At 41.7% G+C, this 27,015-nt stretch overlaps 1 protein-coding gene across 1 annotated transcript in view; it reads right to left on the bottom strand.

The window, feature by feature from the left end:
• Window positions 1–2,371: 2,371 nt before the first annotated feature.
• tnfrsf21 (tumor necrosis factor receptor superfamily, member 21) overlaps window positions 2,372–27,015 on the bottom strand; it is a 44,717-nt gene continuing 20,073 nt past the window's right edge. Inside the window, exons 4-6 of the mRNA XM_061091841.1 lie at window positions 17,135–17,400; window positions 7,092–7,356; window positions 2,372–2,626 (exon numbers count right to left, since the gene is read on the bottom strand). Coding sequence (XP_060947824.1) covers window positions 2,397–2,626; window positions 7,092–7,356; window positions 17,135–17,400 — 761 coding nt within the window. The 3' untranslated portion in view covers window positions 2,372–2,396. The remainder of the gene's footprint in view (window positions 2,627–7,091; window positions 7,357–17,134; window positions 17,401–27,015) is intronic.

Raw genomic sequence — 27,015 nt, forward strand, 5'->3', positions numbered from 1 at the left:
TTGGTGGAGCTTTTCAGTTGTACCGTTACTTTAAGAATGGCGAACATGGAAGCAAGTGAAGGAAGCATCACTTCCTTCTCGCTTAAATCAAGTACCACGAGTAGACTTCAAGTAGAGTATGGAGTATGCATTACATCCCAGCCAGGTTGTCTCTTAATGCAAAGCAGGGTGAAAAACATCTGAATGCCCTTGAAAACATGACTTACAAGTCAAAAACGCTAACAAATAACATAGTGAATCAAAATAAATGTAAAAAAAAAGGTTACAACAGAAAAGTTGATAGCTAACAGCATAGTTAGTTAACAGCATTTCAGAACTAAAGAAAGAGAAAATGAAGGACACAGAAAATACATGTCTCCAATAGAAAATAGTTAGTGTGTCATCATTACATTTGAACTACATAGAGCATATAGCAACATACAACTTGCTATAGCACTGTAACCCTCAGACACGCGCATCTGATCCAAAGCCACGCTGGATTGAAGCCCCAAAATGGATCAAGAACACTTCATCAACGCTACGTTTGTTGAGGTGCACAGGGATGGCGAGCACAGGCGTGAATGTGCGTACTGGTGGAAGTACAGATGGCTGAAGGAATAAGGGAAAGACCTGGAGATTAAGTGGAGAAACTGGATCACAGGCAAACACCAATGTTAGACAGCGCCCTCCACCACCATCATCACTGATGGAATATAATTTAGAAGGATGGTGATCATCCCTCCAGTAGAGTCCAGAGACAAACACCTCACTAAGACACTTCATGTTGTTTTTTCCTTTGCGGGCTCAACCATCTGTATTCACTGTCCATGATTGTGACAGCGTTGAAGCATCCAAAGCAACATATCTAAGAGGGATTACACATATATCTGTGGTTTCCATAGAAACAGGCATGTTTTGTAGCCTTTTTGTCCAAAAGCAAAGAGTTCAGGGCAAAGCCATATATCACAATATTAAATAGCGTAAATATCACTCCAGTATTGAAATACTGAATTAATCTGACATTTGTGTCATATGTTTTTGATATATGTCTTTTGTTCCAGCGCTGTAGGTCAGCTCTCTAATCTTAAGCGCAGCTACCTGTTGATCAAGCAGAGTGGTTATCAGCTAAGGCTACGTCCAAACTGTAAAGAATGTTTTCGTTTAAAACAGCGTTTTTCAAACTAAAATGATCTGTGTCCACACAAGCACTCAGGCTCTGTATCAGTTTTAATCCCCGTCCACACTAACACACCTGCAAATGCATGTATCACACGGCGACTCATGTACACTGTGTGTACCAGTGTAAACAGGAAGCATTTGGTTGTTAGTGGCAGAAAGAGCTACGTTATAAACAATAAACAACAATGGTGAAAAGTAAGAGCAGGGGTTTCTTTTCATGGACTGATGATGAAGTGGAACTTTTAATGAACATCCATGTTGCGTTCTACACTGGCATCTGAAGCTTATGACGGTGGCATTATTCTGAAAGAGGGTCATGCTATACGAGCCTGACGACTTGATGAGGACTACATTGTGACTGAAAAGAACCGCAGAATTTGCCCCAGAATTTTCAACTGGACCAGCAGCATTTCCAAACTTCTCCGTTTTAGCATAGTAGGTGTGGACGCCAGGCATGTCCACAGAAGATCGGTTCCAGGTACAAGCAGAGCAGGAGGGATGAGGTGAGGGACAGCAACAAGCTCAGGCACATGATTTGTGGATCAGTTCATACCTCGCCAAAATATCTGTGAATGTGTATTATTAGAACCTTAAATACACTTTGAAACCAAAGAGTAATACCAGTGTCATTTAGAGTTGTAGCTTATCTACTATTGTCTGTGTTGGTATATTACTTGCCATCACTTACTGTGGTGATGACTGCCATGCTATTTAAATCTGTGTTAAAGGCAAGAGAAGCCTGATTGAAGGATTGGCACAACCAACAAAAACACAATGATGTTAATCTTTAAATATGAAGGCATTGGCCAATTAAGATTCAGAAAGTGCTTTTAAAGAATTTGATCAATGGAGTCGATACATGTTCAGCTCCTTTTTAACCAAACTTTACCTAAATTCAGAGGCTCTTGAAACTCTATTCAGGTCAGAAAACTTGTGTAATAACACCTTAAACAAGGCTGGACATACTTAAGAAGTGTCCAAAAAACACAACTTGATTATTGACCCTGTATCACAGTGGAGGTGTTTTGGAGGAATAATATTGTGTACGAACAAGACAACAGAGGAGGGACACTGGAAGGTAAATAGGGACAGATCATGCGACAGAATGACGTGGCAAGTCCGACTCTGTCAGATCAAACAACTGATCTGAACAACCCCACATCTGACTCATCCCCTCACACGGAATCAATCCTGCACTGATTCATTACATCTGAGTGCTTCCTTCTTCCTTTCCTCCCCTATAACAGGTCTGGTAGGTGGCTATAGACCGAGTCCAGCAGCGTCTGGCTGGCCTCCTGGCTCTTGACTCCGGCAATCTCAAAAAGGCGATCCAGCTTGTCCTCGGCGTCCGGGATCTCCTCGATCACGTGCAGCTCCTCAGGGTTCAGGATGTGCAGCATGTCGTCAAAGATGGGCTGTAGGTCGCATGGGTCCAGACGCACCTGCCGGAGCACAGTGTCTTTCTTCTCTGGAGGGAAAACGGAGCAGAGAAATAGTTGTTGAAATAGCTGCTATAATAAATGTCTTTACATCAACAATAGATTAAAGATTCAGTGTGTAGGATTTAGTTGCACCTAGTGGGGAAGTTATATATTGCAGCCAACTGAGTATCCCTTGCCTTACATCCCTTTTGGAGTGTTTAGGAGAAACTGTAATGGCCGTCAAAGTATGTAAAAAAATCTCTAAAGCCTGTGTTCGGTTTGTCAGTTCTTGGCTACTGTAGGAACACGGCGGGCTCCATGGAGGAGGACCTGCTGTGAAGTAGATGTGAAGGGATAATTCTAAGAACCCATACTATGTAACTTGACTTTCATAAAGAGTGTATGTTCTAAGTATGTTCCTAAGAACTAACATGAACAGGTCAAAAATACTTATCTCTGAATGACAGGTAAAGTCAACATGTGGAAGTTCTACTCACTTCAAGCCATTAACAAGAAATCTGGATGACTCTTTTAATATTACTCTATAATAGTCTGTTTTCATTAAATAACGTAGATTTCTGTATAATTTTAATTTATGACATATTTTTACAAACAGGAAAACATATGCAGAATGCAACCTTTGAGCAAAAAGCTGTGTCCAAATCTTTTCTATACTTTTCAGGAATATTCAAAAATGTTGAAAGAATAGTGCCCATTAATTTTTGCTTATAAAATATCTGATGTGAGCAAATCTATCAGTTTGAGTCAAGAGCAATACCCAGAAGGGCCACATGAGGGCGATTGGCACCAACACATCCATGTTTGAAATGAAGGCAGCTGCTGTCACATCATTTTCATGAAATCTGAGTCACAGTGAGCGTCAGAATAATTATTCATAGGTGTTAAGAATGTGAATAAGCTAATAAAATCGGTATCTGCACAAACAGGAGTATTCAGTGGGTGATAAATAATTATTTCAAAACTTATCAAAATGAGCTATACAGGTCAGTTGATACACTGAAAGTTGTCAGCCCAAAAGTTGCCCCAGATGAGAAATGACGGGAAACTGAAAGTGTCCCTCAGGGGTGACTAAAGGCCAATTTATGCTTGTCCGTCTTTTCTAAAACGGACAGATAAGACCGCCCTATCCGCCGTGGAACGCCCACTCCGAGCGCCTCTGACAGCTTTTCGTGCACCTCTGATTTTTCTAACTGTCCGTGTTTAATTCGGAGACCCCACGGACAGCCCTTGGCTGTGATTGGTCCGGAACGACATCATTTCCCTACGACGTCATTTTCGCACGACGTCATTTCCGGATTTCACATTTCCGGACCTCAAACTTCCTGCTTCACAGCAAACCCAAACACAACTACGATTCTACGATTAATGTGACGTGTGCGTTAAGCCAGCGGAGTTGTCCGTCTGATGGTGGCTCGTTAGAGCACTGACGGCATGTGTGCACGGTCACATACGGTTATAACGAGCCTTCAAAACGGCGCTAGCGGGCTAGGCTAGCAACCATGCTAACTGCGGTGGTAACAGTGCAAAAACCCGCTGTCACGACTTTAATTCCACTGCTATCATGACACTGTTTATATAATACCGTCAGGTTAGAAGCAAACAATGGGTTGTAGTTAGTGTCGGGAGTCCCTGCTGACTGTGTGTGGAAGCTGGGGGGGAGCTAGCTGGGGGGAAGCTAGCTAGCTCCGTGTAGCCTCAAGCAGATTCAAGCTGTGGAATCAGCAACACAGTTCGGAAACAAGACCGGAGAACCGCTGCGCTAAGAAACGATAAGATCAGCATTTTGACCCGCTGGGTGTCACTTTATTTAGTTCTGTTAGTTGCCATGGTTCAGTGTGTGGGAGGCCAGCCGACAGAGGTAAACAAACACACGTGGACTTCTTCTTCCCAGAAATGGGGTAGGCTTCTCTGAGCTCGTCTTCCGTTGCGCCACCTATGGGTTTGGCGGTGAATTGTTTTCAAACGTACAGTCGTCGGAGAAGCAAAAATCAAAAAAACTCTCTGATATCCGTGCGTCCCTCTCCGCGAAACGGATACGTAGAAGCATATTCGAGCCTTAACCCTCATGGTGCACTAGAGAAGACTGTTCTATAAACACAGTGGGTGTGTCAACTGAAACTCTGCCACGATAAAATCTTTCTTCATGGGAAAACTCTGGCATCGCATGACAAAAACATTTTTTCCTGTGTCATCATCTGAGTTGCCTCAGGTATAATAACACCGACTCTTATTAATGCTAGATGAAGGGAAACAGTTTGTAGATATTTCTTTTTCATTTTTGGGCTCCAACATATGATATCACATACTGAATGTTGCTCCGACATAAAAACATTTTATATCTCAAAATGAATATGATATCAATCAGACACACATTTCACACGGGAGAGTATAAACACACTCACCATCAGTCCCCATCATAGGTCATATCACTACTGCCATGTTATAATATGCTATTAATAGCAGAGTGACTCTCTCTGTGTCAATATGCTCCTTCTAAATGTTGAATTATTCACAGGATTATTGATTCAGGTTTTCATGACTCAGAGCGTTTTTTTCGCCTTTAACTGCAGATGAGTTTTATCTTGTGTTTTTTTCTCTAACAAGAAAAATCATAAGGTGTGCTGTTAGACAGTTATGTCGTTTTTAAAAAACGAAAATTGTACTTTCTTGATTCTTGTTGTTCAAGGTTTGTACCCTTGTGGTTGAATGCACTTATTGTAAGTTGCATTGGATAATAGCGTCAGCTCAATGAAATGTAATGTAGTGTTATGTAATTTATATCGTCTGTAAACCATTTAGAATTGACTGTGTCTTCTTTTATAAAGAATGACCTCTGCCAAAGAGATTATGTTTTCAGCCATGTCTATTTATTTATCAGCAGTATTTACACAAAAAAGTACTGACCTAATATACATTGAACTTGGTAGAGGAGTGATACATGTGCCAGGGAAGAATCCATTCCATTTTCAGGTAGATCTGGATCATTTATGATGAAGATATTTTTTTTTCTATGAGGTCTGGTGTATATTGTTTGATATAATCTCTGATGAAGGTCTGTTGATACCCTTCTAGTCTTATATGGACTTAACACAAGAAACACATTCAGTTTAAACTTTATTAACTAGATTATACCCCTTAAAATAGTTTGGGTTGCAACTTAACATTTAAAGGTTCAGTGTGTAAGATTTAGTTGAAAGAGATCTATTGGTCGAAATTATATAAAATGACCCTAGTGGTGTTTTCTCTAGTGTGTTTCATCTAAAATGTACCAAGAGCTGTTTTCTTTACCATAGAATGGCCCTTTATATTTAAAGAACACATATTATGAAAATTCCACTTTTGTAGTGCTTCTACACGTTCATTTGGGTATCTAGCATGTCTACCGTCCCAAAAACTCTGTAAAAAAACAACTCCCGCGATTTGCTGTGGTTCCTCTATGTCAGAAATGATACGCTAGATGGCGTTGAATGGGAGTACGACCAGAATAGACGTCATAGGCTCGCTACCAAGCCGGTGGAGCCGGGCCGTCTCTCCCCGGAGCCTGGCTTCGGCCCACCTGACTCTGGTTCAAAACGATATGGTTGCAAGATTGTATCTTCGTCTCCAGTATCCATATTTCTACAAAGGTAATGGATAGCTAAAAATCTGGGCCCTTGTATCTCGTGAAGGAAGGAGGAGGGGTGAGGGGGGCACTCAAAACAGGTCAATCTGCTGTTTTAAATGATCCTTGTGGTATTTTGACCAAAATATGTTACAGACATTTCATTAAGACCCCAAAGAACCATATCAGCTGTGGTAAAATGGGCATCCGATGGGTCCTTTAAATATTTATATATAACATTTTCTTCGGGAGCAAGTCCTGGACAAACTAAACACCTTTTTATTACAACTGAAGGTTGACGTTTTTAATATTTGAGGGGTATTCAGCTGCAATATGCAACTCCACCACTAGATGCCACTAAATTCTACTAACTGAACCTTTGAAGTCAATTTCAGCCACTGATAAAAGCTGACGGATGCCAGTATTTTTGTTTGTAAATAAAGACTAAAACTATGTCACTAAAAGTGAGTGAGAATTCACATGTGCATGCTGCTTTAATGCTTGACAGAGGGTTTGTTTAGCACTCATCGTGATGAAAATGAAAACAACCAATCACAGTTGTCTGGTCGGGACACACAACATAGCTGCCTCTCATGCTAACATGCCATGCTAAAGGTCCATCTAATACTAAAGGGAAGTATACGAAAAGTAACATGCACAACTAGATGAACAAATACCAGGCACAGGCATTAGCATGATTCGATTGGCTAGTGACTGCGTTCGAGTGTTTGTTTGAACATCATTTGATTGGCCAGAGCCTTTGTTCAGCAACACATGATGTAACCCCATTCAAAATTAAAGAGCACTGTTTCTGTTGAGGCCAATGTGTATGTATAAAGGTTGGGTGCCTCGCAGAAGCAATGAGCCACTCCTGTTGATTAGTCTCTCACCTTTGGTAATAAAGGAGCCGTTTCTGCTGAGGGCGGAGTCTTTGCTGGAGGTGGAGTCACAGCGCAGCAGAGGCTCCGATTCGTCTGGGAAGAAGCCTTTGGTGCGATCCACCGGCGACTGCTCCACACCCATGCTACCACTACTGCCGCTGCCACCGCTGCGGTTGCTGCCGCCTCCAACGCTGCTGGGAGAATCCAGCGTCTTGTGGACCGGACTGAGGCTTTTGGTTACATTCACCGAGGTCATCAGCTGGTTGATGTCAAACTGTAGGCGGAGACAGAGAGTGGGGAGGAGTGGACAGTTAAGAAAGATGGAGAAGGGGAGAAGGAAGAGGAGAAACATCAGCGTATGATTTACCACAGATGGATCATGCTCATGGAGCACGTGAACTTCTGTCCTGCATTTATGAAACACTTAATGCAACATCATTGTACTGTATCTCTGTTGTCTCTCAGGCTACATCCATCGTACACAAACTACTGTATATTTTAAACTAAAACTAACTCTGCCCACACAAGTGTTTTGGCTCTGTATGAGCTTTAATCCTAGTCCCAACAGGACCGTTTACAGGACTTGCTTGAAAAACAGCTTATCTTCTACTCATGAAAAGGTGTATCATTGTAAAATACAGAGTTTAACTGCACAACAGCTGTCAGCAAAGACAATAGGGTCAGCAACACTCGTAATTGATTATCCATGTTGCATTAATACATTCTGCACTGGTAGCTGAGGCTAATGTTGGCTGTTTTGTTCTGAAAGGGGGTCATGTGATAGGCACCTGATTTATAAGCCACGTCAAGACTGAAAAGACCCAATTGGCAAGCGCTTGTGAGTGTCTGCGTCATTGTCTCGCAATGTTTCTGTTTCTGCCCGTCCAGACTAAATAGCTGCCCGGAGTTCTCGAACTACGTAAAACCGGCCCAGCATTAGTAGCCAGACAACTGTGGACGCCAGGCGTATCCGTAGCAGAGTTGATGCATTTTAATGCAAACACGAAATTCTGTGGCTTTAGACTCATTCTCTCAACTCTTCAACCCACATTTAATTTTTCTATCCTTCTTTGACTCCTATTCTCAATATTCAATCACTCTTTTCTCTCTCTTCCTCTCCTCTTCCTCCTTGATACTGTCTGAGGAAGAGTGTTGTGGTGATTTCATTGAATGAATATAACTTGCATAAAGTTGGTACGATGCCTGTATTTCTTATAATTCTCTTTTTTCCCTGTCACTCCTTTACCTTTGTTTTCCATTTGTAAATGTTTTTTTAAAATCTTTTTGGCTTCATATCTTGTCATTTCCCTCTACCACCATCACTTATTGTTTCTTCTATATTCCTTTATTTTCTCATCTGTCCACTCTTCCTCTTCCTGACACATTTTCTCTATTTCTCCCCCATCTCACAATCTTCTCCTGTCTCTCTTTCTCTATATTGTTGCAAACTCCTCTCGCTCTCTTCTCTCTCTTTGGTGTGGTAATGAACCTGTGGTTTGAACCAGTAGCGACTGGTTTGGGGATGAGATCATGAAACCACGTCTTGTTTTTCTCCACAGGAACCCACTCTAGCCTGAAGGTCACAGCACTGAAGATGTTATTTCACTCATCTCACACACACTAGAAATGAAAAGAGAAAAAAACGGTTGAGGGAAAACATTTTTTTTTGTCTGATTGTTTCCTGTTCAGTTCAGTATCAGGTCTGTTGAATGGGCTCCAACAGGACACTGAATCGCCGGCGCTGTTCTCCGTCTCTCGTGTTTACTTTCTCTGTTCCGTAATGTCTGGGTCACCGGGCTGAGCGTGATTCTGACAGAACAAACACGCTCTGTCTCGCTCACAAAGGAATGCATACATGCGTGCACAGACACATGTGCACACGGTGACAGAGGCCGTGGACTGTCACAGAGTAGCAGATGCAACTGGAACAATTGTTTTAAGTGAGCAGAATGCAGAAAAATAAAAACACAGACCCAGAGAAGGCGACAAATTCAGCAGAATTCAACTGTATCCCTCGGTAACATCTTGTTTCACATTCTTACTATAGCTGGACCACATACTGCGATATATAGCCTGTGTCCAAACACCACGGACCAAAAAAAACCCCCACTGTTCGAAGCAATGAACGCGGCTTTCCTTTAATTACCCTGTGATGTATTAGATAGTTCAGCCAGTCACAGCAGCTTTAAAACGATCGTCCGAATCCAGAAGAGAGCAACAAGGAGACGTCACTGCTGAATACAAACACAGAGTTTGTGCCACTCTATGGTTTCAGTGTCTTGCTAAAGAGCAAAAAGGAAGGGAGAGTGAAACTCACTTTCCCCAGTCAAGAACATTTCTCCAAATTCTCTTCTTAACATAACATGGAGCACAAGTCCTTCTGGTTAGTGGACAATCACTAAAACCCCTTAGCCACAGCCGCCCATCATCAGCTACAATCATTACAGCCTCAAATATCAGCATTTTGCAGGTGAAAAAAAATGGGTCCTCCTCCAACTAGAAGTTCATGTTGTATTGTCTTAGCCGCTTTATGCCCAAACTAGATGTGAAGGTGTGGTAAAGACCAAGAAACATCAAAGAATTTTTTTTTACTTAGGTGTGTGAAAAACAGGTGAAATTGTAAGAGGTTTCCATAAAATGTCTGTGTACATCGTCTATGATCTGATCTCAATACATGTATTTGTGATAAGGTAATAAAGTGGCCAACCAGCATCGGAGGTTACATGTTTCTAATAGAAATGTCTTTTGGTAGATTCACTTCTAGTCCTAATTTTTAAAATCCAGGAGGTAAAATTAGCACCATCTATTTTTCCTCTAAATAACCTTTGATTTGTGTTTTGTCTTAGTTGGTGCCATTATATGGGGTGAGGCAGTAGCCTCTCTCTGCATGATATACAGGATGTGACAAACATTACCGGCCCACTGCCACGTAAAAGCCCTGTCCCTTCACTGACCACCCAGAGTGAGCACTCTGCGTACTCGTCTGCCACTTTGTCTGAGGCCACACGGACTCTGATTACTTTATGCTGGCAGCATGGGCTGCTAAGGATGGAGGTGCAGCAGTGTATGTGTGTGTGTGTGTGTGAGAAAGAGCGAGAGAGAGGTAGAAAAGGATCAGGCTGAGTTGCTGACTACCCCTGTCAGCACAGCACAAGGGTCTGTAGGGGACGTGGGGCTTAGACACTCACACACACACACACACACACACAAATAAACACACACGCACACACAAACAAACACACACACACACACACACACACACTGGGCACACAGCCCAGCACTCATATGTCCACACACATACAGTCAGCCAGCCTCACTGGCAGAGTAGGCAGACTGCTGCAGTGTGAAGGGCACAGGGGACAGAACCACACAAGGGTCAAACTTTGATTAGTTAGATCAAAACAGTTAGAGCAAAGTATCTCACTTGGCTGTAATGACTCCCCACACAGACGAGCTATTAACTTAGTTGCCGCTAAGCAGGGTTTCCCCCAGTGCTGTATAGGCCTGGCGGGCCGCCAGGCTATACTCCCCCCCCCGCCAGGCTAAGCGTCGCTTGTTTTTTTAATTTAAAAAAATAAATAAATCCGTCACTCGCGCACATCAACAACACCTCACTTCCTCATTGAGCCCCGATCCCCAAGCAACCATCATATTGGTCCAAACAGTCACATGTCCCACCCAGACCACTTCACTGACCGTCGGACATCAGAACGCTCCTTCAACACAGTGTTTTACTGAACATAAGTCAAAACCAAACATAAACATAAACCTAGTCCGTTACACGATTAGGCTGCAGCTATTTGGTTTTATTTATTTAAAAATAGGGTACTTCTTATTTCATACATTTTCCACAAATATGAGGAGGACTCAAATAGCCCTACAAAGTTCTGTGTTTAATTTATTTCAAAGTAGGCCGACACTTGCCTGTGTATTTTGTTTGTTTGTTATTTTGTTGCTTGTCTGTTTGAGTAGCTAGCTGAAAGCAAAGAAGTAGTAGGCTAACCTTTTATTGGTAACCTAACTGTTACGGTACATTGTTTCTGAAATAAGAGGCCTGACTGCTATGTTCACAGCAAACTTGATTTTTTTTAAATATTAAGTAGGGCTGCCACTAACGACTATTTTTCTATCGATTAATCTGACGACTATTTTATCGATTAGTCGATTAATGTAAACGATTAATTTTCCTCCAAAAAAATCAAATTGACCATTTCAATTCAGTTAATCTTATTTTGATAACAACAAACTGTATGTCACCATATAATGCAGCACAAAACAAAATGTAAACAAAGGCTCAAATATTAAAGTGCAAAACTGTAGGTTTAAACTAGCAACTCCACGTGATAAAAATAAATAAAAAAGAGGGCTTATAAGTTAAGTCAGCAGTGCAACTCAAAAAGATATCAAAGTATCTATTTAACCCCTTATCATTACTGTTTCTTATACTGTTTAGAGTATAAGAAACAGTGGTGTCCAGGTCAAAATCCGATTCACCCCCCCGCGGCTGCCTTCTAGCAGCCCTACCACCAGGCTAAGCAAGTTTTCTGGGGGAAACCCTGCGCTAAGTTAGAACCTCAGCCCAGACCAACGGTTAGAGACTTTATGATGTCATGGTGCATTCAGCCCTCACCACTAAAGTAGATCTTCAATGGATAAGTCTGATGTCGCCCAGACGACATTAAAGCATACCCTAATGTCAAATACACTCACAAACATATGCACATCTCTCTGAATTACCTTTAATAGAATAGTCGCAGTTTCTGGGAAATCTCCCCCCCCCCCCCCCCCCCCCCCACACACACACACAAACACAAAGTAATGGATGTTGTGGAAGCCACTGAAAGGCATCTAATGGGACCTGAATCATTAACACCCAATTAGGGCAGAAATTGCATTTGATTGTGTATCATTGTGGCAGCAATGGGGGAAATGACTACTGTGGGCTGTATGTTTTTGTGGAGTCACTTTTTTAGAGGAGAAGACGTGGAAAAGCAAAGAGGAGGGAAGAGGACAAACACAGAGGGCAGATGAAAGATGTCTGTGTGCGTGTGTCACTAAAAAACAGATTCCATTTCAGTTGTATAACACGCTTATTCTTGAGCTTATTCTAACGTGGCAGACCACGTCATCTTTCACTAGGTGTCCATCATTAAAGGATTATTGTAATTTTCCCCATGTACTTTTCCTGCCAAGTTTTCAAATTGAATCCCAGGAGATTAAAAAAGGCCTCAGAATTCTTGTTGACACATCCACAAGGTTAAAACAAGGTCCTAATGCAACTGCCCTTCAACTCTACACATCTTATGCTCACTGTAATGTACATGATATTTAAAATTAAATGAAAATACATACAACATACTACACTGTATCTACAGTATTTTACAACTTCACAACAGCCCCTTAACTCTATCGCCAGGAAAACTAATTTTGCATCAACAAATACTCGGTGGGAATTTTGTTTGAAAAGCAACAGAGGCATCAGTGCCAAAATTACTTTATAATACCAAAGACCTTGTTGAGATCTCCTGTGTATGACTATAAGCAATCACCTGGGTAGAGCGGGTTGTCCACTTAGCAGAGGTTTGGTAGTTCAATCCCAGTCACCCCCATTTAACGTGCCGAAGTGCCCCTGATGGCTGTGTCGCTAGTGTGTGATCTGATCGATCGCTAAGTGATAAAGTGCTGCACATAGATGCACTACAAATGTGCATGTGAACAGACCTCAGATCTGCTCCTGGAGTCACATGATCCAGGACACTGCTGTTTGATCAGACAAGTGCTTTCTGCAGTGTCAACCCGCTCTCTGACTTTTCAACAACTTTGCAGACATCCTGATCTGGACTCTGCTTTGAGTTGATATGGACTAAAAATAGAACAGTAAAAAAAGATATCACCATTTTCCCCTCGTATTTGTTGTGTCTGTGACCCTTCCCTCAGGAAGGCAGCTCCATCTGCTGCAGTATTTGACATGAGGCATCTATCAAGAATACATAGGGGGTTTATCAAAATGAAACAGTATTGTTGCTCTTTATCACTGCATGCTGATGACCTGAGCCTGGTGCAGCAGTGTCATTGTTTTTTAGATGGACAATGAGAGTTGTTAGTGTCCTCTCAAAATTTGGAAGATTTATTGCTGCTAATAGTTGGAAATAAATTTGATCCATTGATACAGAGTTTTTAAAACTAAAACAGGGGCCACACGTATCTGTAGCAGAGTTGATGCATTTTTAAACGAAAACTTAGTAGTCTGGATGTCTTCTCAGTTAAGTGGAGGGATGGGACATTCTTCCATTATTTGGTGTTGTATGATGGTGGTGCTGATAAAATGTTGCTCTAAACTTCATATCCTTAGTGAAGGCACACGATCTTGTTCCTCCAGGTTTTGATTTACCTATAGATATACTTTATATGTGGGCAGAATTTAAGTCTAAACATTTTGTTGAAATCTCCACACAGGTACTTTGAGGTGATTAAGCTCACAGTGAGGATGAGGAGAAATGATAGCGAAGGTCAGGGGAATCACTGTCACTCTTCTTTCTGTTTCCGGCTCATCCGCAGCTGACACAAAATTTGAAAACATCCCTCATACAGCTGACGCTCGGTTGTTCCAGCAGCGACACTGATTTTCTTTTTCTTCAATGCTCAATGACAAATAGTGGCCTTATGTAACAGCCGATCGACATTTTTCAGTCACATTGACGTGCTGTGAAACGAGTCAGTGACCCTGACCTTTTGAATGGCCAATATCCTGTAGGACTGTCACAGCAACTTTGTTTTTGTCTTTGACTATAGTTGTAATCAGCTGTCCCCATTCTGATCCACCTTTAATTATATTTCCACACTTGCCTTTATGTTTAGCCTCTACTGACACTAAGTTACCCATAATAATCCTGTGAGCCACCAACCTCCAGTCAGCGCAATGCTCATTTTCAGAAACAACACCTTCAGAGGTATAACATTTTAAATGAACTTGTGTGACCCCTTGTGGGAATGGTTTGGCCTCACACCGGGACAGCTGGACCATTTACTGCATGTTATTCCTGTCACACTCTCGCTCCCCATTTCCTGTCTGTGCATCACTGTAACTATCAAATAAACCTTAAACACCAACTTTGAAATTAGGTCTGTCCTCTCAAAATCAAGCACTTCAATCTGTGTGTTCCCTGTTTTTAGGCTGGGACTGTGTGCATATATTGAGTAACTCACAGAAGGTGGTGTCAATATAGACACAATAAAATCCTAATGTTACACATTCCTATCTACAAATACAACAAGTGTATTTCTGTCTTTAATAAGGGGGTCCTCAGCGTAGGCCCTGTTCGCCATTCCATTGGCTACAGAGTTTACCCAAGAGTTTGCCTTTCACACATGCACAACGCAGCAGGAGGTTATCTGCAGAGACGCCTTCACAACAGCAACAAATTCTCCACATTATTCAGGTGAGAGGTAAAGCAGCTTGCTGCAGCAGACAGAGGCAGGAAGTGACATATTAACATCGCTAAGGAGATCACGTGATTTTCTTGACAACACACAGACACCAGTGTCGGCTCTTATAACGTGTGTGTCACCTCTTCATCTACCCCCCCACTCGCTGGTAATGAATCCAGCGGTTGATCCCCTGCTGTGTTCACACATGGACTTCCTGGATTTCTAAATGCATTTTATTAGGAGTCCAGGAGGAGAAAGTCTGTTCACACGTGCACCTCCTCCAGAGAAAATATGGAGGAACTGGAGAGTTCACTGCGTGTCTGAAAGCTGATTTAAAGGAACATTTTTATAGGTGTACTTTCGCCTAGTTCTGATCTTGCTGTCTATTTCATAAATTTTCAAATTTGTTATCCTTTTTTCATCTGTAATGTAATTTTTTGTATTTGTGCTCTAATGGATGTGATTCAAAATGTTATTATCCTATTGCTTTATCTTACAAAGCTCTTTGTTAAAGTTAATTCAAGGAGCTATATATATAAACCTTATTTTTATGACAGCATTGACCTTGAAGAGGTTGGTCAAGAGCACTCACTTGATACGAATCTCTAAGAAATTAGAAGAAAAAAAAAAGAGAGAAAAGTGGATGGTGATGAAGGATCCAGTGTGTCCCCAGTGTTTGTGGTTTTCTCTGTGTGTGTGTGTGTGTGTGCGTGTTGTGAGGCAATTACAATACGATACTGATACCAGGCAGGGCATGAGGGGCCAATGAGTGAGATTAGTCATGTGAGGCGTTTACTAAATTACAGGCGTCCGGCTGCACGCATGAACCAGTCTGCTTTAATGTCAGCATGTGTGATGGAGGCTGAGCTCGGCCGCTATAGAGGCAATTTATAGAAGAGCAGAGACAAGCGAGGGCAGAGGCACTGTTTGTTTTGAGTGTCCATGCAAAACTGATTGATGAGGTAATGGCGTGTCATGTTGTAGTCTCACAAAAGACTCCACTTCATTTGTCTCTGCACTTTTGATCATGACTTCTGGGATATGTGCAAATTGACATTGACGGCATGGGCTAGGTGACATCTACTTGTGTCTATTCGTTTCATTCACATGCAATTACACATCTGAACACAGAGCAAAATGTAAGAGGGGAAATGTTGAAAATCAATGTGCAGGGCTGGTTCCAGACCTCCACCGCTGCGTGCCTTCAGCTCTAGTTTGTTCCACGATTCAAAAGGTTCCTTAATATTTTCGACCAGTAGGAGGACTACTAATCAGAAATTAGAAGGTGAGGTCAAGAATGGGGATGTAATCTTAACACAAAACTAGCCGGCGAGATGGTCGTTAAAAAGGGAGACAGATTTATAGCAACAAGTGTGCATGATCTTGTGAAATGTGAAAAAGGTTAACTTCTCAGAAACATCCATCCCAACAGCTCCCATGTCCTGAGAATGACAATGGCAGGACTTTGCTGGGCAGGCAGGGGTACCTCTGAAAACATACTATGACCTCAAAAGGACAGAAACTTCCTCCCTCGCTAACTCACTAATCCCGACAAGCACTTCCCAAAACTCTTTAGAGGGCAGAGTCTGCAGCAGTGACTGTAATTACTGTTTAAACAACAAATCATTCTCTGGAAGACAGCTGTTGCTTTAATGCGAGGAATGCAGCTGAACCCCAGGGACTGGCTTCAGCGGGACACACCAGAAAGCTTTCCTCACAGATTCAATTTCAGAGGGAGAGATGCAGGGAACACAGTGTACTGAAGCTTGTGCTAGTGATGTTGATGGAGCCGCAGATTGAAAAGATGTGGAGACAGCCAAGGTCACGCTTGTTTTCCTGACACCAGTGTCGTAGAACTTGAGTACAGGAGTCATGACTCCACTTGGACTTGAGAACCGATGGAGTCCAACACTGACTCCATTTGGACTTGGATGATGGATAAAGGACTTTTTTGATAGTTTTAGCTAATAGGTCTCAATAATTTCACATAAGATAATGATGATAACTTTAATAAAATGATATAATTATTTAATGTCTCGCATGGCTACAAGTAGTTTCCAATGTATGACATCAGTTAATGATGTATTAACAGATGCCCTGAATTGTGCGCTGTGCTTTCATGGATTTGACATCAAGATCTTTGCCCACCAAGTCTGTATGTGTTTTACACCCAAAATTGTGGTACATTTAAAATCTCACATTGTGTCAATCAAAATGACACACCAACTCAAAAACATCCGTCCGTAATTTAAGTTTTCAGAGCAGGTTCGATTTCCTGCTTTATTCAAAATTTGCTTTATTCCTCACGAGTTCTCTGGATTGGATGTTTTCTATTTTTTCCCCTCTTTTCAAGAAGTGAGAGGAGCACAAAATCATTTCCATTTTTATTTTCCAGTGTGTTTTCTTTGGAACAAATAGAATGAAATGCATCAGACTCAGTTTGCAAGGTTTCTGTGCATGACGATTTTGATAGGATGACGCACTACCTAAACTCTTCAGACTTGACTTGGACACTTCTTTGGAGAATCAAGTTTAGGTACTCGACTGCAACACTACCTGACACTCTTCTGAATAAACGTGTTCAGAAGGATATCTTGTCCAAAACCATAATCAAACCAGCCTACCTGTGGGTTGTCCTCCATGACACAGCGGATTTTCTCAACTACATCGATGCGGCGCTGTCGGTGCAGGGCATTGATCAGCTTGGCCAAGTTGGCGTCACTGTCCCGGATGGTCCAGTGCTGCAGCGCTGCGTAAGCCCTCTCGTGATCTGATGAGTAGCCATTGGAGAAGGCTGCTACCTCACGCTCCGTGGCGTTAGCCAGGGACTGATAGATCTCGATCCAATGGGTACCCACGTGGGCCGCCACCAGCTTCAGGATATCCACCCCTAAGCAGAGAAAGAGAGAGATAGATTAGAGGATCAAGGTTTAAAAGTAAAGAAAGAGGGCTTGTCATCAATCTTTAATCACTGATAAGTAATTTATTGCATTAAAAAGAAAACAAAATCTTGTGATTTCTGCCTTATTGAAGAATGTAGGCCAGCAGCTGTGTACTGTGTTAACCAACAGGATGCCACAGCAAACAAACTGCCTTGAGTAAGCTCCAAGCAATAAACCATAGTTCTCTTTCTGTCATTTACCCTGACCATCTGCATATGTGTGTATGACTGTGTTTCTGAAATTATGTGTGATTACATACAGTTTGAGTTTGTAGGTCTGTCATGTACTACTCCTTTTTGCCCTCTTTTTCTTCCAATATAACCTGTGGATATCATTTGTTTCTCTCATCTCTTCTCTCATGTCGTAGAACATCATCTAGACCATTTGCTCCTATAGTGGTTGCAGGATACACTGAGTGGCAGCAAGATGATTAACAAGGCTGGAGAGTAGGCAAACAATCCACAGTGTGCACAAAAACATTGTGTTTGTAAGAAAATGTCTCTCATTTCTTGGTGGAAAACTGCAAATCGACCTCAACTGGCATCCAGAAATATTCAAATGAGATATGAATATTTGTGGCTGGAACAACACTATGTGACATTAGGCTGTAACCACACTTTGCTTCACTGGTAAAGTTAATGTTATATGTCTTTGGTGGATCTGTTGAAGGTTTCTCAAGTCTGACGACATTACTCAATCGACATCACTGGTGTCTGACTCCACATGAGCTACATAGTTGAGCTTAACCCATACTAGGGACTAAAAGTCAATACATCATGTCTCCAACATTGGTTCAGAGCAACAGACCTACCACCAACTTTCAAGGAAGGCCAGGCCTCGAAAACAGAAGTCACATGGACTCAGTGACAAGTGTTGACATGTGCAAGCAGTACAAGAGGTCAAATTTCGCTCTAAATTCACTTCTTCTCAATCCGTGGTAGTTATATACTAACTACATTGATGTATGTTTAACACACAGTTTTTTTCCCTTTTCAGATCCTCTGTTGTTTTTTATACCACACTAAATTTGCTGTAAAATCACACATTTTGTTTGCCTATGTCTTCACTGATCCCCGCTACAGGCAGTGTGTGCTTACTTAGACACTCCCTATCACATATCATCCACATGTGAAGTACCTATACTGGCAAGTATGTGAACAATTACATTCATGTTTTGGTTATTAAAATGGCTTTGAGACGTTATAATTCCATTTAACCCTTTTTTTTGTTTTCCTCACAATCTCTCTTCACATGAATATCACCTCTTGTCAATTTGTCTTTTACCATGAATAATAATTTTTCACAGCAGCTCTCCCTCTCCAACATTCTGCTGTCTGTTCTCTCTGCTCCACTTCCCCTCTGACTGTTATGGGACTCGACGGTGACTCGGCTGGAAATTTAAACGCTGACTCATCTGTTGGACAAGCAGAAATATAGAGGCTACCTTGTTTCGTTCGACGTCAAAAATTTAGTGCTCATGCGTGTGCGAGGGTGAGTATCAAAGAAAAGATGTGTAGTATTAAGGAATTTGGCTCATGATGAAGTACATGAAAAATTAGGTTAAGATGCGTCTTTTTACCTAATTAACTAATTGTTATTTGTGTGTGTGTTTCCTCAAGGTGGTTCACATATCAAATGACCTTTTTTCTGATCTCTGATTAGATGATCTACAGTATCTAGTTGTATCTATATTGCAATATAGTAAGTTATTGTTGTATGTATGCTTGAAGAAGGACCAAAAACGAATTCTAGAAACAGCTAGGTAACCAGTTTTTATGAGGTGTTTGGCATTTTAACACTACTGAGATTTAATAGCTGTTTCTCAATTCAGGGGACGCATCATTCCGTACCTTCGGCATATTAGTGGCTGTCCAATTTTTAAGGCTCCTGCCAAATGGCGAAAAATGCGTTCTTCCGCCCCTGAGCAACGAAGGATCCAACAGATGGTACATTTCCAGGGCAAACTCTTCCCAAGATTCATTGCAAAGCTAACGAGCTAGCTATCAGTAGCTCACAATGTAATATAAGCGCAGGTCATGATCATGGACTATGATAACAACAAGACTGCTTGATTTACAATATTCTTAATGACATAATCTACCAATTGTCATTGCTGTTCCCTTTATTTCTATCAAACCTTTCCATTATGTCAAAAATACGAGCTACACAAATAAAATTTGATTGATTCATGTGATTGACAAGCTGGTCAAACAAATCCTCGGTAGACCAGTCGGTCTCATTTCAGCTTCAGATCACGTCCTTCGCCCCTGAATTTGGACACAGCTCATGCTTTTAGTGTGAGCTTTAGAGCTGCGCTGCAAGGTGGATTCTGATACGTTTGAAGAAAAACACTTATGAGTCTACACTTTGAATAATGTATCTCCCTGGAGTGGCACCCTCTGCATTTGAGATTAAGGCTTGGTTAGTTTATGGCAGGTGTAGGAGAGGTAACTGGCTGGGATTAAAGTAAATTTTATCTCAGATTTTGTGAATAGGAAACATATACAGAAAAATAGTCAACAACCTTGGTCCCTGTGCTAATCTAAGTGAGCTTGCTAAAAGTAAGTGGCATTGAATGGACAATTTTTTTTTGACGTCTTCATACCTTGTGTTCCCAGGTATGGTAGCGCGATCTGAATGACTCATTAAACTGTATTTTACTTTCTTGTAATGTGTGGATGTTACACTTCCAGAGCAACAACACAAAATTAATTCCTCTTACTTTTGATAAAGCTGAGGCCTGATTAACGTCTACTGCAGCAAACATGGTAAGTACATAAATCCAGGATGATTCAGAGAGACTGGACGAGAGAGATTAACTGGATGAAAGCCAGTGGTAGACATTCATGATGTCACTCATGAAACACACACACACACACACACACACACACACACACACACACACACACGTACGTACAGCACACATAAATATGCATGTGAAGGCTGCACACATGCTTACACAGACATTACATGCAACATCCTTACTCTCAATATTCACCTCAAAACCCTCACATAACCCTTAACCTTCACTCAACATAAAGCTTGTTAATTTAACCACCATCCCTAATCTTCAACCTAAACTAACTTATAAATTAATCCTATCCATATATATAAACCGAACCTTATACCAAATCCACAGCACTAATCCTAAACTGAGTCTTTGTAGAAGTGAAAACCAGCTATGTTTGACCTCATTCCCCAAAGTGTCCACACTCCATTAGCCCACCCACATCCACACCCATACACAAACACAAACACAGTTCTCTTACTCTACAGTAATATACTTAAGTGAATCCTCGTGGGACCTAGGACCTCGCGTGCCATCCTTCTGGCCTGAGAGTATGTCATCTCTGATCCACCTCACTGGCCATAACACACGGAGACAGAAGAGAAATCCCCCTGCTCTGCATGCCTCACTGCCACTGGTAGATGACCACATTTAAATGACCTATATAAGTCTTGGGATGATTCAGTATGTCAGCCTGCATATGCGTTTGCATGGGAAGTAGTTGCATCCCCGGGTGGTTTGTGTGTAAAGGGTGTACAGATGCCAGTGTTTATAGAAAACTGACATGTCAAACTTTGATATTCTATCACACAGTTGGCTGGAAGGCACAAACTGATGTCGGTGTCATCTTTGCAAGTATAAGAGTGAATAATTAGACCTTTCTTGGTTGATATTTGTGTTGTTGGAAAGTAACACTGAAGTGTCAAGTCCTACACTCATTATGGAGAATCTCTTCTTGTGAAAGACATTGTGCAGCAGCTTATTATGAGCATGGACAGGATAATTTGACTGACTTTTTTTTTCAATTGAATTTATTAAACAGTTTCTGTCATTTTAGGTAGTTCTTACGTCAGTAAGACCTAAATAGTGGCAGACAGTCATGAGGCACTTGAATGGGCAATGTTGTGATTTGATCACAAACCCAACTCTGTCACTCACTCAGTCAACGACATTTTGGGATGTAGCACTCGACCGCGTGACCGGTTCAGCCAAAATTTTTAACATTCTACTGTTTAGAATATGTTTAGTGTAGTTGCCATATGAGTTGTGTGTGTTACCATGCTAAAGCTCATGAGAATGTCTTTGGTTTTACAAGTTTAAACCAAAGCATGGGAGAAATAGAAATGTCAAACTCATTGTTGAGAAAACGTTAGGGGAATTCATCTTCTTGGTACTATGAAGGTCTCTACATAACTGACCATAATAGTTGAGCTGCCTACAAACCAACTAATGCTTCCATCTCCAGAGCCAAACTGCTGGATTGGCTAAAGATGCCAAACATATGACTGATTAAGAATCTGAATGTGAGGACCTGCAGCTGTTGCCTGTTTTGTCTCACAGTAAATGACTTCAGGTTTTTCATAGAGCCATGCAGGAACCTCTACATGGAAAGTGGTCAAATCACAGTCAGAGCATGATGAGAAAAGGAGCCGACCATAGTTTCAGCGAAAAAATGGTAAAGGAGGTGAACAGGGTTTTAGGTTTTCTGTCGGTAAGGGAACGACATGGGTGTCAGCAAATCTTTTTTCAAATTAAATAGAGCTCTCAATTGTAATGACATGATTACATGGAGAACTCAGTACCAACTGAACAAAAAACAGACATCTGTGGAAATGATAAGGTTAGCTGATGCTTTCCCTCCTTTATCGTCTCTTCTAACACATGAATTGTGGCCAGAGATAATGTATTGGTCCCCAAGCATAGAAAACTGTCGACAAGACCTTGGAATTTGACCTTTAATTTTTTTCCTACAGTGTTGAAATGTGGAGCTGTGGAAATCAGCATGGCATAAGAGATAGCTGAATTAATAGCTGTGACCTTTTTAGCCTTAACGTATACAACACATCAAATTAATTGAAACATGTGGGTTTCAGGAACAGAACAAATTAATGATGGCCATACAGGCCCCATTACTTTAACCCTCTCTTGCTTCTTATTTAAAGAATAATAAGGTTTTGTTCAAATCAAAAGGTTAAATGAGGGGAAACATTACCTCTGGATTCAACAAGTGGTCTCCCCTCTGAACCCTGTTATTGTGTGTAACATGATGTGAAGCAGGGCGCCATGTGCGTCAGCATCTTAACAAATTCCATTTTGTTAATCACATCACATAGTACTCTCAGGTTTGCTCTAATTTGGGAAAACACAATGTTAAATTGGTGAAATGTGTGTGGGATCACAACAGGCGCTTTATCCCCCCCCCCCAAGCTCCGCTCTTCACAATCAATCCCAGACTGAAGCGAGAGCAGGCTATCCCGGCCCACCCTGGTACTGCACAGCGCAGTATATTCTAACACGTGGCTCCCTGCTGGGCTTGGATGTGGAACTTGGCATTGGATGTTTAACGAGAGATGATGGTGGGCAGGTAGAATGTTGTTTTCCTTCATGTTTTCCTCTGCAATCTACATCTTACTTTGGAAATATACGTTGTAAATAATATTGCTGAGACCACAGGAATCCCGACCTACCCCTATCTGATGTACTCTCAAAGGAATCTAGTGGTGGTTTTCCATGTTTGAGGCTATTAACTGCAAACTGCACACACTTTACATTACTGCTGAAGTGTAGCATAAAAGGTTTGGATTGATTTAACTAGGCTGCCTGTGTTTTTCATTAAACTCAGGTGGGCCAATGTGTGATATTGTAGGTCATCTTCATTTTGTGTCTTTAACTACAGATTGCTGCTTGTCATTGTCAGTGTGTTGATTATTCCACCTCTGTGTGTTCAGTCACTGAGGGAGCACAGAGAGTGGTGGCCGGTGGCTCAGCTTATCATAGCACATACGCACTTACACTCTCTCACACAAACACATGCCTGCTCACACTCTGTCGCACACAGACAAACACACACACACTTGCAAACACAGTTTCAGAGGTGAAAGTTAGGAAGAGGTGTCCCCTAAGTTTGTGTCTCTTTCTGTCTTTCACTAGGAATTTGTGATTCAGTATTTGACACAAGTCCTTGGACTATTTCAGCAACACTTGCCACACTATTAAGAATTAGTCAAGATACGCTTGTTGAATGTGCTAATCCCAGACCATCGACTTTATATAAAGATAGAAGATTGCGTCTCCACCAATAAAAAAATGAAGCCAAGTTATCCCTGACACCAATTCTCCAATCTTGCAGCGATCACTTCAATTGGAGCCACAGCCAGTATAGTTGCAAGCTGCGGTATGGAGGTCCCGCTGTTACATGTAATTGCCCAATCGAGAGTCATTCTCAGCAGTCAGTAGAGACATTTCCCCTTTTATAGTATCAAATAACATATTAAAACTTTCTTGAAAAAACCTGGACGTAAACATACATTTGTGTCATAAGAACTACCTGGATAAAACACAACCAACTTGGAGAGAAATCTATTTGCTAGGAACATAAGGCTGATATATGCTTCTCTGTTTTTACTGACACGGACTGAAAGGGACAGAGAAACACCCTCTCCGAGGTTTTCTTGCACCTCTGATTTTTCTAGCCTAGGGACAGCCCTTGGCTGTGATTGGTCCGCTAACGACAGCATTTCGGAACTACATCATTTCCGTACCTCAAACGTCCTGTTTTTTTCCCCTAAATCACAATAAACCCAAACACAACTACGATTAATGTGACAAGTGTGTTAAGCCGGCTGACGGTGGCTGGTTAGAGCACTAACGGCTTGTGTGTACGGTCACATACGGTTATAATGCCGTGTCATAACGGCGCTAGCGTGCTAGCCACCATGCTAACTGCAGTGGTATTAGTGCTGTCACGACTTTAATTCCACTTCTATCATGACACTGTTTCTCAAACACCGTCAGGTTAGAAGCAAACACTGGGTAGAAGTAAGTATCGGGAGTCCCTGCTGACTGTGTGTGGAAGCTGGGGGGGAAGCTAGCTGCCTCCGTGTAGCTTCAAGCTGTGGAATTAGCAACACAGTTCAGAAACAAGACCTGGGAACCGCTGCGCTAAGAAACGATAACATCAGCATCTTGACCTGCTGGGTGTCACTTTATTGAGTTCTGGTAGTTGCCTTCTTTCAGTGTGTGTGAGGTAAGCCGGGAGCAGGAAAATAAACGCACGTGGAAAGCTTCTTCGCACATTGAGGTAGGCTTCTCTAAGCTCGTCTTCCGTTGCGCCACCTACTGTTTGGCGGTAAATTGTTTTCAGACGTACAGTCGTCGGAAAAGCAAAATCAAGGAGTGTCCGTGGGATCCGTCCTTCTCTCCGCGCCACGGACACGGAGAAGCATACTGGAGCCTTTAGACTTTTTAGTTTGGTCCATGTCCAATTCACTAACATAGAGGAGGTGGGGTTTATGACCTATCATGCAGCCAGCCACAAGGGGGCAATCAAGACATTTTGGCTTCACTTTTGGGGAGCTGTCAGTCATGTCATCCATGTATATACAGTCTTAGTCTGGGGACCAAAACACCAATTCACATCCTTAACATCAAAAAGGTGGTGAAATCTGAGATTAAAAGATGAAACACTTGATATTTTAAAAATGTATTACGGTTGTCAAATTCAGTGACATAGTGACTATAACAGTATTAAATTATTAATTACTCACTTTGTGTTTTTTGGTATGTGATAAGCCTTTGAAAAAGGGTACCTCTTGAGCCACATCTCAAACTCATGGATCTTTTACTCAAACTGGATTTTGTGCATCATTTAGTCTGAATCCTTACTTGGCCTTTTGTTTATTCAGTCTGGTTTACAGGCAGAAATATCTAGCACCGTCTGTCATGGCTCTAGTTTGCGTTTTGTGTGTCTTTGTGGTCTTGATGAGATAATTGGGACATAAGGGTGCACACTTTAGGACTATCTCTGCGTGGAGGTATTTGTGGTCTCGCACATAGTCGTACAAATGAAAAGTCCGATGCTGATGTTGTTTGTGCTGAGTACAACATTTTAGGGCAAAGGTGGGTACAACAGCAAGGTCAGCTTATTGTAGCCTTAAACTAACCTTTATACAACCTTGTTGTGATTCCCTTTCATATCATTTGACTGCAGCACCGTCGTTACAGATAAACAAATAAGTCTTTCAGATCCTGTGCAATAAAAATCTGGCCTGTGGCCCTGGAATGCCCCATTCGGTCCTGCTGTGAAGGAGTAGCAGTTTTCACTACTTCCTGGCGGGTTTCAAAAATGCCAAGTACTGTATGTGTGTGATCTGCGCTTTGACATTTCCCTTTCTTTTTTTCCTTTATTGCCCCTAGTAAAGGGGCATTACAACCTTCAAGGGGAGCCAGCTGTGCACCTTGGAAGAATTAAGAAGCTGTTTTGTTTTATTTTCCAGAGATTAAAAAACAGTGTAAATTGGCTGTTTGTGTTGCATGTGCATACGTACATCTCCAGATAAATGCATACACATGGGCACAGAATTGCTCACCAAATCAAAACACACATACCTTACACAGAGACACACACATCTAGTTCTATCTAGTTATGTTTCCACAAATATTTACCCGTACAGACAGAAGTTGGAAAATGGAAGTAATGTGTGAGGGTGGCAGCATAGGTGACAAAAATGAGCATCATTATATAAATTATTTTGTAGCTTAAACTTTAGTCCTGCTGTCAACAATAGTACAGGCAATATCATCCATGAACATATCTGTATAAGACAGAACACATTTTTTTAATCAATTCAAACAAATCAGAATCAGTTCCAATTAGGGCTGCTCAATTAATCGAAATATAATCGTCATTACGATTATTGGGTCAAACGATCTCCAAACTACTATAATCGAGTTGAAACGATTATTTGGCATTTTTTTCTAAAGAGACGCAGATTCGCAATTCAGTCCCTCCCCCAAAGCATTCAGCGCGGCCCCGCTGACTGGCCCTCACTCTCAAGCAGCTGTGAAGTGAAGGAGGTGAGTTGTGTGTGTGTGGTGACCGGAGGTATTTAAAAAACAGCGCGAGTGGAAAATGGCAGAGGGAGGGCAGCCCCGTCTGATCGACAAAAAGTGTAGAAAAAGTTATGTTGTATGGGAACACGTCGGATTCTTCAAATCCGACGAGCAGCAGCCCCACACAGTGTAGCGGCCGCGCCGCGTCCATTCTCCAGCGCGCAGCCGCCCGGCTGTTCACACCGGACCCGCGCGTGTCAGCTTGCGATTCTCCCCTTTTTGTTGTATGGAACCCGTTCAATGTCGTGGTTCGGTGGTAAATGATGATGGTCCTCATAGCCCCCCCCACCCCTCTCTTTCTCTCTCTCTCTCTCTCTGTGTGCTTGTAGTGGGGGGGCAGATGGGGACATTTAATATTGAGAGGAAATTTCAAAGTTCTCAGTTACAAAGTGTTTTTATGGAGAATGTTAATGTTGCCATCATTAAGGGTTTGAATAACTAGGCACCGATATCCTGCATGGTTTCACGGAGGAATAAGACACGCAGCCGTAATCGGTGTTTACCGGAACCGGAAGTGACTGGTACTTCCGGTTAGTCATTTAAAAAAAAAAAAAAATAAGGGCACATATTAATAATCGTTTGAATAATCGGGATTTCGTTTTAGATAAGTTCATGTCTCCTACAACATCTTTCAGAAACCATAAAAATATAGTTTTAATAACTT

This window comes from Limanda limanda, chromosome 18 (genome assembly GCF_963576545.1).
Source record: "Limanda limanda chromosome 18, fLimLim1.1, whole genome shotgun sequence".
Taxonomy (NCBI): Eukaryota; Metazoa; Chordata; class Actinopteri; order Pleuronectiformes; family Pleuronectidae; genus Limanda; species Limanda limanda.